Source organism: Asterias amurensis, chromosome 9, assembly GCF_032118995.1.
Source record: "Asterias amurensis chromosome 9, ASM3211899v1".
NCBI lineage: Eukaryota > Metazoa > Echinodermata > Asteroidea > Forcipulatida > Asteriidae > Asterias > Asterias amurensis.
Window position 1 is genome coordinate 14,223,533 of NC_092656.1, and position 13,637 is coordinate 14,237,169.

General features: G+C 38.1%; 2 protein-coding genes and 1 long non-coding RNA gene across 3 annotated transcripts in view; 1 reads left to right on the forward strand and 2 right to left on the reverse strand.

The window, feature by feature from the left end:
• The window catches only part of LOC139941362 (uncharacterized), a 30,371-nt gene extending 16,757 nt beyond the window's left edge, over positions 1-13,614 (reverse strand). Inside the window, exon 1 of the mRNA XM_071937820.1 lies at positions 12,765-13,614. The gene's annotated coding sequence lies outside the window, so the exon portion shown is untranslated. The remainder of the gene's footprint in view (positions 1-12,764) is intronic.
• LOC139941361 (uncharacterized) lies at positions 1,729-12,771 on the reverse strand. The gene is made up of 5 exons (XM_071937819.1): positions 12,562-12,771; positions 11,399-11,485; positions 4,242-4,367; positions 2,747-2,805; positions 1,729-1,983 (listed from the first exon to the last, which is right to left on the reverse strand). The coding sequence occupies exons 1-5, from the start codon at positions 12,665-12,667 to the stop codon at positions 1,891-1,893; spliced, it is 471 nt and encodes a 156-aa protein (XP_071793920.1). The 5' UTR covers positions 12,668-12,771; the 3' UTR covers positions 1,729-1,890.
• LOC139942334 (uncharacterized) lies at positions 5,046-8,373 on the forward strand. The gene is made up of 3 exons (XR_011786651.1): positions 5,046-5,915; positions 6,640-6,752; positions 7,208-8,373. It is a non-coding gene; the product is annotated as an uncharacterized lncRNA (long non-coding RNA).
• Positions 13,615-13,637: the final 23 nt, after the last annotated feature.

The following is a 13,637-nucleotide window of genomic DNA, read 5'->3' on the forward strand; positions in this document are numbered from 1 at the left end:
TTACTCATGGAGGAAGGAAAAGAAGGAGCTCGAACGACCCGCAAAACCGCAGAGTAACAAAAGAATACTCCGACAATGCCCCTGTCTGGCCAGTGGAAAAAGATAGGAGACCTCCAGCTGGACGGCCAATTAACGAGTAGGATTAAATCTCTCTGTACAGAACGTGTGGTACCGCCAGTCTGCGCTCTTGCCTGCGTGTAAAGTTGAATCATTGGAGACAAGAATTGTGAATATACACGTTTTCATTTACCGTTTGTGGTGTTTCGCTGAAACATCATGGCATATTTTTACATTTTTTGTGACTTTTCGGTCAATAGCGGTGGATCAAAATTTAGGTATAGGCACACGAGGGTGGTTGGTATTCAATTGTGTTTTTCGATTTGGTGAGCACAAGTGTACACAATTTTTATCAGGTCTCAAAAAAAGTTGTTTTCCTGTATTATATCCATACGACATACGACACCATAGTTGAGTGAAAAACCAAGTGCGCACGCACAAACTCACATACGCCAGGTCGCCCATTGTCTGTGTAAGGTATGTGGGTGATTACGAGGTGTTCATGACATGTGTAACTAAAGATATGGCGTCATTGTGAATATGCCGCCATATTCAGAAACGGTGAGTCAGTCGGTATTGTGTTCTGTATTTCATTGAAAATTGTGTCATAGAGTAAAACATGCTCAGTGTAATCCCAATAGCTTGTTGGTTTCACAATGTCATTCGTAATGCATGGATTTGACTTTGGCAGTGGCAGCTTTGAGCCATACAGTCTCATAAATCATTTGGGATAACTTTCCATTATTTGTTCTCCACTGTTTCTCGAAACCCGAGAATATGACTCAGAAGTCATTAGCCTAAAATGGCTATCATACACTATATAGTTTTTCAACATTATTAATTTCGTAACTTTAATTTAAAATTACATTAATTTATTCTAAAAGGGAAGGTACACGTTCGGTAATATTGTCAAAGACGAATCTTCTCACTTGGTGTATCCCAACATAAGCATAAAGTCACAAGCCCGTGAACATTTAAGCTAAATTGGTCATTGAATTAAGTTGCGAGAAAAAGATGAGGAGAGAAAAAACACCCTTGTTGGACGAGTTTGTGTGCTTTCAGATAGGAATAAAAGAATTCTGGTTAATAGGAGACTTTTATTATTTTAGTGAGAAACAACCTCTGTCTAAAAAATATATGCTACTTCAAAGGGAGCCGTTTCTCACAATGTTGTTTACTATCAACAGCTCTCCAATGCTCGTTACTAATTCAGATTTAAAGTTAATATTTGTTTTGAGTACTTACCAAACGTGTACCTTCCCTTTAATGTAGCGTTTTATATTAAGAATCTAAAACAGTGTACAGTTTATAAACATTAAGCTAAATAGAGATAAGCAAAACTACAGCTAGAATACAGATAGAATTATGTTTGCAATAAAACTGACACAAATTCATACAACGAGATAAAACAATAGGAAGTAAAAGTAAAAGGAATACAGAAAAACGTTTCAAACGTAATGCCTTTTAAAAAGAAACGTTTTAAGTTGTGTTTTGAAAATTCCGCATTTGATAACGGTCCTACAATGAGTAGGAAGGTTAATTCACAGAGCCGGTGCATCAATGGGAAAAAAGCACAATCACTTTCTGGGCTTTGGGCCTACTTTGGAATGATGAAGTTTAACTTGATCACAACTTCAATAGTGCCAAGTGTCTTTAACAATTTTTAACACACCAGCTTTGGGGGGGGGGGGGGGGGTGGGCAAGGGTGCAATGATGAAGTGAATTTATCTCTCATTTTGCTCTTATTCTAGCCTTCTAGCCAAAGCTGTCTTGATGATAATCTGTATGATATGAAAGTTCTGTAGTTTTTCTCGCCTGAGACTTGTTGGTGATTTAGACGTCATTCACTTGGACGGTTAGTCTTAGGCACAGCATCAGTTCCCCATATTCATTATGAATAGTGGCATTTCCGTGAAACACGGACTTCTGTATTAAACGAACAATATCAAATTAGAATTTAGGATTTGAAACGTTGCATGGTGGAAATACGATATGGAAAGGTTTGCGGTAACACCATGTAATGACTATCTCTAAATGAGTTGGGGTGGTTTTGAAAAGAACCCTTGACGTTTTGATTAGTAAATTCGAAAGTGTAGATTATGTCTGGTTATTCATTGTGTGACTGCCTAAAACACGTTTTCCTGGTCTGTTGGGAATGGCGTCGCAGTCTTCGTCACATTTAAACTGTTGAAAAACAAATCCCAACCGTTTCGACTAAACTGAACTCGTGTGAGCGACTTTATTAAGGTGTCATATTTGGTTATATAAGTTATTTGAAAGTCAAGGATTTTTTATAACAGATTTTCTGTGGTCACATTAAACAAGGTTGTTGACAGTGTACATCACGTAATCGCATGGAGCTTTCAAAATGCGTATACTTTCATTCGCTTAGTTTTGTAAAAAGACCAAACTATCATGTAGGCCAAATCCGACGTGTTGCGGATTGTCAAGGGAATCTGAAAGGACCAACAAGTTGTTTACTCCCTTGTGGCTGTTTTTTCCCTGCTCATTAGTTAACTTTGCAGGCCTAAAATTCAGTTTTAATGTAAAATGGGGTGGTATGGTTCAAAAATTTACCCACAGCCAAACCGACATACTTGTTCAATACCCTGTTGTTGCATCTATACCGAAGTAAGAAAGCTATATGCAGATTGACAACATTTTGACAAACACAAGTTACAATGTTTACCGTGAAAAGAGAAGCAAAACTTCCATCTAGGGCAACCTGACCTCCAAGTGCTCTGATCTCTGTATGAGTAGAAAAAAATGAAGAAAACAAATTCCTGTCCAGCAATTGAAATAGTAAAATTGTCAATTGTTAATATCAAAGCAGCTTTTAGCGTTCTTAAAGGCACTGGACACTGTTGGTAACTACTCAAAATAATTGTTAGCACAGAAAGCTTCTTGGTAACAAGCAATGGAGAGCAGTTGATAGTATAAAACATTGTAAACAAAAAACGGCTCCCTCTGAAGCGGAGTAGTTTTCGATAAAGAAGTAATTTTCCACGATTTTTGATATTGAGGCAACAGATTTAGAATTTGAGGTCTCGAAATCAAGAATCTGAAAGCACACAACTTCGTGTGACAAGGGTGTTTTTTCTTCCATTCTTATCTCGCAACTTCGACGACCAGTTGAGTTCAAATTTTCACAGATTTGTTATTCTGTGCGTATGTTGAGATACACCAAGTGAGAATTGCCAAAGGTGTATGTCCAGTGTCTTTAATTGTTTGTTTTCATCTCGGGGTGGGTGTATAGAAGTAATTCAAGATTTGTAAAGTCGACAATGATTCCGGTTTGGTTTTGCTTAAAGCCATTTGACACTTTCGGTAAACAGTATTGTCCAAAGGCCTACACTTCGTGTATCACAACTTGTATATAAAATAACAAACCTGTGAAAATTTAGGCTCAATCGGTCATCAGAGTCGGGAGAAATTAACGGAAAAACCCACCCTTGTTTCCGCACGTTTCGCCGTGTAATGACTCTACTGTTTAAAATAAATCCTTAATTCTCGACAACGAGAATTGATAATTGTTTTAATGTTTTCTCAAAAAGTGAAGCATTTTATGGGATAATACTTCAAGAGAAGTCTTTCACCATTACCTTCTGTAAACCCTGTAAGTTATTTGTAAATCTGTGATTTTTTTATTTATTTTTCTGTTCCGAAAGTGTATAATGACACTATTGGTAATTACTCAAAATAATTATTAGCATAAAACCTTTCTTGGTGTCAGTGACGGGGAGAGGTTGGTGATATAAAACATTGTGAGAAACGGCTCCCTCTGAAGTGACGTAGTTTTCGAGAAAGAAGTAGTTTTCCACGAATTTGATATCGAGACCTCAGATATAGAACTTGAGGTCTCGAAATCAACCATCTAATCGCACACAACTTTGTGTGACAAGGGTGTTTTCTTCTTTCATTATTATCTCGCAAGTTTGATGACCGATTGAGCTCAAATTTTCACAGGTTAGTCATTTTATGCATATGTTCAGATACACCAACTGTGAAGGCTAGTCTTTGGCAACTACCAATAGTGTCCACTGCCTTTAAAGCAATATGCGAATTGGCTAACTATTTCATATCATCACCGGAAAACGAGCTAAATTGAAGAACGGAAGATTCACCGCCCAGTTTGTCTGCTGCCTTGGCATTTATTAAAAACTGTGCACATGTAATTTACTCACCTCCTTTTTTAATATAACATCCTTTAGGGTCTACTGTAGTCGTTCCATCTTCGCAGTAGGTAGATTCGAGATGGTATGGCCATATGTCCAAATGGGCTTCTATGGTTCCCATCAACATGCTATAAGCTGTATCAAAATAACCATAGCAAAACGAGAATCAACACAATAAAGATCATTACTCTATAATGTAAACAATATAACAATGAGGATATAGTCATATCATAACCAAAACACAATGTTATTCGCTACTAAATTATTATTGGGCCATGTGGCACAGCATTCCTGATCTGAGGTTAAGTTTCAGGTTATTCTTGTTTAATAGTTGTATCGAGGTTAATGTTAACCTTCTGGAGTGTAGAGGTGTTTTTTTTTTAAATCATTTCCTTGTTCTTTTAGCCGATTTCGGTAGGCTTTAGGTTATTATAGTCCACGGAAGTAAACTCTAACATAAACTTACAAATTGTATTAAGTTATCGACCACGAGGAAAAATTGACTTGACTAGATTAATGCTAAATAATTTGAGGCTTCTTTACGTATCTTGATTGTCCTTTTGATACTTGGTAATTGTAATCGTTATATGATTGTTTACATTTGTAACACAAAGGCCTCAGGGCTGCTGTAATTCGAATGTTTCTACATTAAACCATGTATTTGTATGCATGTACATTTACATACATCGACATTCAACAGAAATCCATCTGTTCGATCTCAAAATCTCTCTTTATTGCTAACATGGATCACTCTCAAACTTTCTTTCAATTCTATTGTTACATGTTCATGTAACTTGTCACAGTAGCCCTATTCTAGATCCTCAACAAAATCCATCGCTCACTCCACGGGACATTGTCTGAGAGTAATCTTTACCCAGGTGCCATTATGGAATCATGATATAAGGCGTTCACCCCATATTTCATTATTATGGTTTCGTTATTAACTTGTTTATTTTCTGCTCGTCTGTATCCGTGTTTTTGTTTCCTGTCCTTCCCGTTTCTGTTTGTGTCACTCTCCTGTTCTTAACTTAAAGATGGACTATAACGGTACTCCTACATTAAAATCACTATCAGAACTTGTTTATGTTGTGTTCAGCTATCAATTCATTGTTGTGGTCATGTTTTTCTCCAAATAATTTTGCTACAATTTCTCCGAAAAAATTTGACCTCGATTCTTCGATTTTGAAATTTCCCGCCCTGTACTGGTTCCCGGCTATTAAACCAACACTGAAATCCAAGCGGATTTGTAAACCAGCGGACGTCATGAACGCGGTCAAAAAATGGTGATGTCATACCCATGAAGCAACGAGAGTAAACAAAGATTACGCCATGTTACTCCGTGTGTTGTGTATGCGTTTTCATCATCCACACTTTAGGCGTGCGTGTATGCTACGAAGCTTTTTGTTTATAATGTATCAGCTATAAATACTGCCGACTATTTGGTTGTTTGTGGATGCACTAGAAGTTTCAAAGTTTGTGTAAGAAGCCTGGATCGATTCCGAAATTTAAACCTCTAAACATCGAGAGAATTCAGGGGGATCTTCTACCACCAGGCCCCAGCCAGTGCTCCTTGTGCATGCTACGACGTCGGTGGGGTCCCTCTGCCGTGGCCCTGGTCGCATGTGGCCGTGGAACAGCAAAAGAATCAAGTGGCATTACAGAAAAGAGAGGGAGAAAAGCCTGGTAAGTACTTGTTAATAATTTTTAAAAATCTACCACTGAGAAACTATCTCCATTATTAATTCAGGCCCCAATACATGTACATGTAATTGTAATAAGAAAAATAGTAAACAATCTCTATCCTTTTCATGCAAGGAACAATCATCTTGTTGTCAAATGACACGATGTGCACGCTCTGAATCTGACCCGACTACCATAAAATAGCTACATAGTGTAGTGACTCTGTTGAGTGATGAATCCATGTAGCCACCCAAGTGCTTTAGGCATGTTTATGCCCTGGTTTACACTTTCTGGCATGTTCATGCTCAACCATGTGTGAACACTATATTAATCCATTTAAAAAGTTGATTGTTACAGTTAACAGTTTATTGGCCTCGCTGACATGTATTTATATTGTTCTATACTGGATTGCTGGACATTGTTTTTGCCAAAGCTGCCTAAGAATTGTTCGTTTTTTTTTTTAAGGCACAGCTCAAAAATATGTTCAAACTCCCATCCATATAATTGCCCATCCATGGTCATTCAGAATTTTTCTCTCCTAATTCAAGTTACCAATTCCAGAGAAGTTTAGTCTGAAGTTTTCCTATAGCTGTGTTTATTGGCTTGGCACGGTTAATTATGGAGTGTTTACTATATTTGCATTTGTAAAATAAGGCCAGTTCTTTTTCAGCACTAGTTTTTTTATTTATTTATTTATTTATTTTCTGTTTTTATTTTTTTTGTACAGAAATAACTCGCAGCTCTACACTACAATGAGGATGCAGGACGAAGACAATGCAGTACGGAGACATGCTAGCCAGAACTAGAAATGGAGACCTAAGATTCTCAATAGCACTCTAGGTAAGTAGTAGGCCTATGCATGCACATTTTCAGAGGATCAGATGATTTCTTCATTTTTAGTTTTTCAGCTGCCCCTTTGAAAACTGTTCACGGTGGAGGGGGGGGGGGAGGGGATGGGGTGTTGAATCGCAAGAACCCCCCCCCCCCCACCCCGATCTGTACCTGAACAGTTTTGTACTAGGTGTAGATCTGGGGGAGGGGGTGGTTGGAGGTCATGTTTTCTATCAGACATAAAGAAAACCTGCCCCCTTGGTTTTGTTGCATGTGGACTCCTTTTGTACTGGTTTTGCGTTAACTCCTGTAAGGTTCTTTTCAAAACTACGCCTGCCAACTCAAAGAGATTGTCAGTACATGGTGTTACGTCAATCCTTCCGAGATTGTATTTCTGCCTTGTAAATTTTCAAGAAATCCCACATAACGATTATTTGGTTTTGTTTTTTATTTTTCATTAACAGATACGAAAGAATGCATGCACAATGCACTGTTTCATTGTCAGCAGGGTGACAAGACATGAAAACAACTCCATCCGCAGCTGATGTGTAACCCCCGTGTCATTGACATCAACCTTCACCAGCCGGAAAAGGATGGGGGGGGTGGGGGTTCAAAGGTAGTGGGTTCAACTTTGTTTGAAGAAAGAATGACCTGTGTCCAGTTTCATGGATCTGTTCATCACCGAATTCTGCGCTTATGATCACCGTTCTCTGCTTACGTCCAAACGCTAAATTTCTGAGCTTACTTTGTAAGCGTAGAATGCCTGGTATAAACCAACTATGCACCCATGACCGGCAAAAGCCAAAATTCGCTGGTAACCTGTGAAACGCGCTTGATGTAAGCACAGAATTCCCTGCTTCCGCAAGTGCCGATTCTTTGTTTACAGTATGCAGATCCATGAAACTGGGCCCTAGCTAGCCTGTACACATTGATTTTTTGGTGGTTTTTTTGGTAGGGGGGGGGGGTCCATGGTAGTAGAATCAACTTTGTTTAAAGAATGACATGACCTGTGCCCAATTTCATGGATCTGTTCACCACCAAAATGTGCGCTATGATCACGGTTCTCTGCTTACGTCCAAAGGCTAAATTTCTGCGCTTACTTTGTAAGCGTAGAATGCCTGGTATAAACCAACTATGCACCCATGACCAGCAAAAGCCAAAATTCGCTGGTAACCTGTGAAACGCGCTTGATGTAAGCACAGAATTTCCTGCTTCCGCAAGTGTCGATTCTTTGTTTACAGTAAGCAGATCCATGAAATTGGGCCCTAGCTTGTACACATTGATGTGGGTTTTTATTTTATTTTTTATATATATATTTTTTTTTTGGGGGGGGGGTAACCAGGGTAGTACAATCAACTTTGTTTAAAAACAGAATGACATGGTCTGTACACAATGATTTTATTATATTCTTTTAATGTACAACTTAATTTACAATTTACAAAGAGAACCACAGCTAACTAGGTACATAACATGGCTTAGGTTTTCTTTTTTGGGGGGAGGGGCGTTGACAGGGTTGTATAGTTAACTTTTTTTGATGACGGAATGTTCAGATGATTTCGCTATCACTAGGCAACCTTTTTTCAATTTTGATATTTTAAACTCAAAAATAAACTATTGTCGTTTGCAAATACATACAGTTTTAGTGTTGTCGTTATTATGGAGGTGTACATGGCTTCTGTTTTTTTGGTTTTTTTTTATATTTCTGCTAACCAAGTTGAATGTTGTTACCATGTTAATCATAGTGTATTGTTGACAACAGGGGAAAAGTTTATTGCACATAAGTGCTAAATTAATCAATTTGAACCACACACCTAATTTTATAAGCCATATAGTAATTTACATTTTGTGTCTTTCAGAGGGGTGGGTGGTTCAAATTAAATTAATCAATTTGAACCACCCACCCATCTGAAAGAAACAAAATGAAATAATATACATGTACATTTATACGTAAATTATTATGGCTTATCAAATTATTTCTCACTCCCTCCGGATCATTATAACTTGGAAAATTGTTACGACTGAAGACAAACCAAAGCAAAGCTGCCTAATCCGTTGGTGGATACGAAAATCCTTCCACTGTACTGTACACGAGGGTTTGGAAACGTCCTTCGTGTTGCTGCCATCAAACATGATGTCAGTGACAGCGGTTGAACGGACAAAATAGTCCTAAGCTCACCACTTGCTGATAATCATCATTGCAGTGTTTTCTGTAAAACAAAACAAAAGAATTCATACAAAATTATTAACAAAAGAATTCATACAAAATTATTAGCAACAGATTTGTGGTTTGCATGGTGAAGTGTTAATATTGCATGTGTGTACCTGAATTGCTTTAAAACTATACCCATGCCAGAAGGCAATCATAATCCAAAGTAGCAGTTACATACATGTACATGAGATATTTGTGTAGATGCACATGTGTGAACCACCACGCAGTTACTTGGTGGAGAAAAACAACAACATAGGTTATCTACTATATCAGTTTAAATTGATAATGTATGAATTTTGCCAACAAAGTATAAAACGCAAGACAAAAATTACCCCTCCCCTCACATTTCTACTGCCTAAGTCAGTGCATGTGTTGTTCACATACATGTATTATAACGTGAATGGAGGTAAACAATAAACCTTGTCCATCATGTTCGTTCATGTTTTAATTTAGTCAAGGATAGCCTTCAACTATTTTTGGGAGCAGAAATAAACTGATCAAACGAAGCATCATTCAGTATAATTCATGAAACGTTTTGTGGCCTTACCAGTCTGTCTTTAGCCGTCGATCATCAGGGTTTGGCTCATCGTCTACGGCCTGACGATCATCGTCCCCGGGCTGGTTAACTACATGTACTCATAACACGTCTTCGGCTTCACTCTCGTCCAGTGAGCTCCCCTTATCGCTAGAGCCCTCACTTTCCTCTGAAGTGCCTCCCTGAAATGCCTTTTCCTCATCTATACTGTGGTTTTCCCAAGACCCGCTGCCATCGGACATTTTCGCTGTTTTTTTGTGTCAAAAAAATGCAGCCTATAGTGTCCGATGTTATTCCACATTCAATGTACATGTAAAATGCACGCACACGATCGACCTGACACACTGTGTACAGAGCTTCGGTACGTGGTGTGACGTCACACACTGTGTATGAATGGTTCGTGGGTCACCGGCTTTTGCCGAAACTGAGTTTTCTGGGTCGGAGTACGCCGCGCGAATTTGTGTTTTTTTTGCATGAAGGAAAAGGTTTTATTGAATACTACTAAAATATCAGTCCTTATTTTACATTTCTTGTATAAAAATAGTAATATTGGCTATATCAATAATCTGTTATAGTCCATCTTTAAGGCTTCCTTGTTATACCGCCCTCTTGTGTTGGTCACTAGGCTGTTGCCAAGTCAGCAGCCATAATTGAAGTGTGTTTTTAAACTGATAGCTTTGAACATGACCGATGAAACAAACAATAAGTGTGTTTATCTCCTTTCTTAACGAACACTCAGACGAAGCATGCTTATCTGGGTTTGCCTATATGTCCTAAGTTATTTACAGTTATTTCTTGATTGTTAGTTTGTATCAAAGATAATATAGCACCGCAAGGCGCAAGATGCGGAACTCGGGCTGGAATGTGTAATCCCACTGGACGCTATTTCGGCAAGTAACTATTATGGGTGCGTTCGGTTAGCTTCCCTGGGTCGACCCCGATGTTGCGTATTTTATTTTTTTCCTGGACGAACGTGGGCACACAATTACCCCACGTTCGTCCTCGAACCAGGAAAAAACCCCAGACACGTCACAACGTGAGCCTTCCCGTGGTGACGTCAGTGCACCTCGGGCCAGCCCCAAGAGCCCCACTTGTGGATAGGGTCACTTGGGGCTGGCCCGAGGTGCAATGACGTCACCACAGGAAGGCTCACGTGGTGACGTGTCTGGGCTTTTTCCCTGGTTCGAGGACGAACGTGGGGTAATTGTGTGCCCACGTTCGTCCTGGAAAAAAATACAATACGCAACATCGGGGTCGACCCAGGGAAGCTAAACGAACGCCCCCTTTGATACAACAATAGACATGTGCAGATCAGTGCAGACAATGACCATTCCTATCAATGGGAAACAAAACAATCACTTGCTGAAATGGCGCCCATGCGTATTTCACGTTCCAACAATGGATAAAGCTTCAGTTCCGCATCTTGCATCTTGCATCTTTGGTTTGTATGCCTATACATGTGTAAGGCCCTTTTGTAAACCAGTTGAATTGAAATAAAATTGAATTGAATTGAGTTTTGTTTATATAATACAAAATTATATATTATTAAGAACAAGCTGATGGTGTTTTGGTACACTGCTTCGATTATTCGTTTCAAGTCATGATTGAATGTATGCGAATTTGATATTGATTTCATAGATTGAGTTCAACACTGAATTGGAATAGAATCCGGATTGAATCATTAACTGCTTCGTTTTTGTTTTGTTGATTCTGTAGTTTTTGGGTGTTGATTTACAGCTAGCTGGTGGTATAAGCCTACACCATATGCTTTTCAGGTTGGAGGTGTAATCAAATTGAAGCAAATTCAATCTTCAAGCAGATGTGATCTCTATTACCGACTATTATAGTAGGCCTAATAACTAAGTGAGTTTGGCTATGCATTTATTGATTAGGAAATAAGTAGGTACTTGCCTGCTTTCATGGTAAGAGTATAATTGGCCATCAAACCACTAATAAGCAACACTGGGTCTGGTTCAAACCACACTTCGAAATCTGGGCCTAAAAGGGAGAAAAGTCACGTGAATATAGAGTGTGTTCGTCATAATTGTGTTCTTTCTTTTCATAACAAGTGCCCTGCATGCCAAATGACCCACCGAATAATGAGAATACAAAAGCAAAGAGCATTATGTGTGGGCAAAGCTGGCGGTTGTGTTGTTATGATAGTAGTTGCGATTTGTGACAAAAGGCTACAATCCAAATAATGTGAAAAGGTACAAGACTGCTTATATGTTTCCCTTTGCAGTATTATGCTAGCCCCGAAAAAGCAATTTGATCATACAAAAAAAGTTCTGAAAAGGAAGCCATTTCAGAAGATTTCTTTAGCCCCCCCCCCCCAAAAAAAGCAACAACAACAGCAACAACAGTACCAAGAAAACACTAGGAGGTGGGTTGAGAGGGTCGCCCATGAGCCTTGTTGAGGTATGGCAGCCACTTTACGAGTACCCTTATTGGTTTGGGGGATACAAAGATACATTTTACCCAAACCCAATCTGAATAATTGTTTAAGTCTGCCATAAAACGGGCTATATTGTTGGCTCCTCGTTAAAGACACTGGTCTGGTAAGTTTCAAAGACCAGTCTACACTTGGTGTACCTCAACATATGCATGAAATAACAAACCTGTGAAAATATGAGCTCAATTTTGCTCGTTGAAGTTGCGAGAGAAAAATGGAAAAAACACCCTTATCACACATCATATGCTTCATTTCGAGACCTCAAAATCTAATATTGAGGTTTCTAAAGCAATTCTTGGAAAATTATTGCTTTTTCGAAAACTACGTTACTTCAGGGGGAGCCATTTCTCACAACGTTTTATACTATCAACAGCTCTCCATTACTCGTTATAACCAAGTAATTTTTTTTAATGCTAACAATTATTTTGAGTAATTATTAACAGTGCTTTTAAACTAATTTAGATTATCTAGTTAGCAGATACAACCGTATTCGGCAATAAAACTACGATCAGCATTGCAAAAATCAATGTAGGACCTCAACATGATTTGCACAAAAGGTACAATCAAATTATGTTATAAACAAAATAGACCAACATCCTATTCAATATACTCATGAACTCACCACAGTTTGTAATTTTGGGTATCAACTGTTTTGTAGCATGAGAACCATTTGGTACCACGTACAGAGCGGCAAAGCAGAGAAACACAAATGTCGATCCTTTCCCCATCTTGAACTATCGTGAAGTATTAAACTTCCCGTCGGTGTGTGTGTGTGGTATTAATAGTGTGCCAACAAAGTTTATGTTGCTGAGCTTGAGTAAACACCTTTTGTTGCTTCATTCAATGTCAAACTCTCTCAATGGGACTTTCCACACTAATATTGCACAACATAATAATAAGCAACCACATTTAGGGATTTTTTTTTCATTATTTCCTGTTTGCATCATGCATTGTCCGCCGAACGATACGTGGTTTCACTTTCGTATGCTTGAAAAACATAAAGCCCATAATCATTTGCTCTCTTGTCAACCTTAGGAAGCTACATTACCAATTAATTTACGAGTCAGTACTTTAACGATAGCAATACATGTTGTTCTATATGTGAATACTTTGTCTTACATACACGAATATTTCCTATACTTCCGCAAGCGATTAGATTAGATTAGACTAGATTAAATTAAATTTAATTACATTATATTTATTTATTCATCATGAAAACATGAAAAGTGTTTTCCCATTTATAAAACACACTTGTCAAAGCATGGATACGTTTGGTAAATTGTCAAAAACCAGTATCCTCACTTGATTTTTCCCAACATGCATAAAAAGACAAGCCTGTGAAAATTTGGGTTTAATTGGTCATCGAAGTTGTAAAAGAACAATTAAAGAAATTGTGAGCTATCAAATGCCTTATAAAATGCTTCAGGCCTGAAGTCATTTCTTATATAATAGTTGAGTGATAATATATACCTCCTACTCAAAAACTACGATTGCTTGCCGTAAGTTTGTATGCTAACAATTGTTTTGAGTAATTACCAATCGTGTCCAGTGCATTTAAAAAAAGCCACACAAAAAGAGACAATAACAAAACAATCACATATAAAAGATACACAATCAAGAGTAGGTAATTAAACAAAGTTCAAAGCATTTTAAAGGTAAATTTAAAAAAGAATACATATGCATAATTATATCACCCCC

What these genes read in the sequence shown, in the direction of transcription:
- LOC139941361 (XM_071937819.1), bottom strand. Translation starts at nt 12,667, where the DNA reads ATGGGGAAAGGATCGACATTTGTGTTTCTCTGCTTTGCCGCTCTGTAC. An exon ending in ACCCAAAATTACAAACTGTG is followed by an intron (nt 11,486 to 12,561) that starts GTGAGTTCATGA and finishes TCTCCCTTTTAG; the next exon opens with GCCCAGATTTCGAAGTGTGG. An exon ending in TACTCTTACCATGAAAGCAG is followed by an intron (nt 4,368 to 11,398) that starts GCAAGTACCTAC and finishes ATTTTGATACAG; the next exon opens with CTTATAGCATGTTGATGGGA.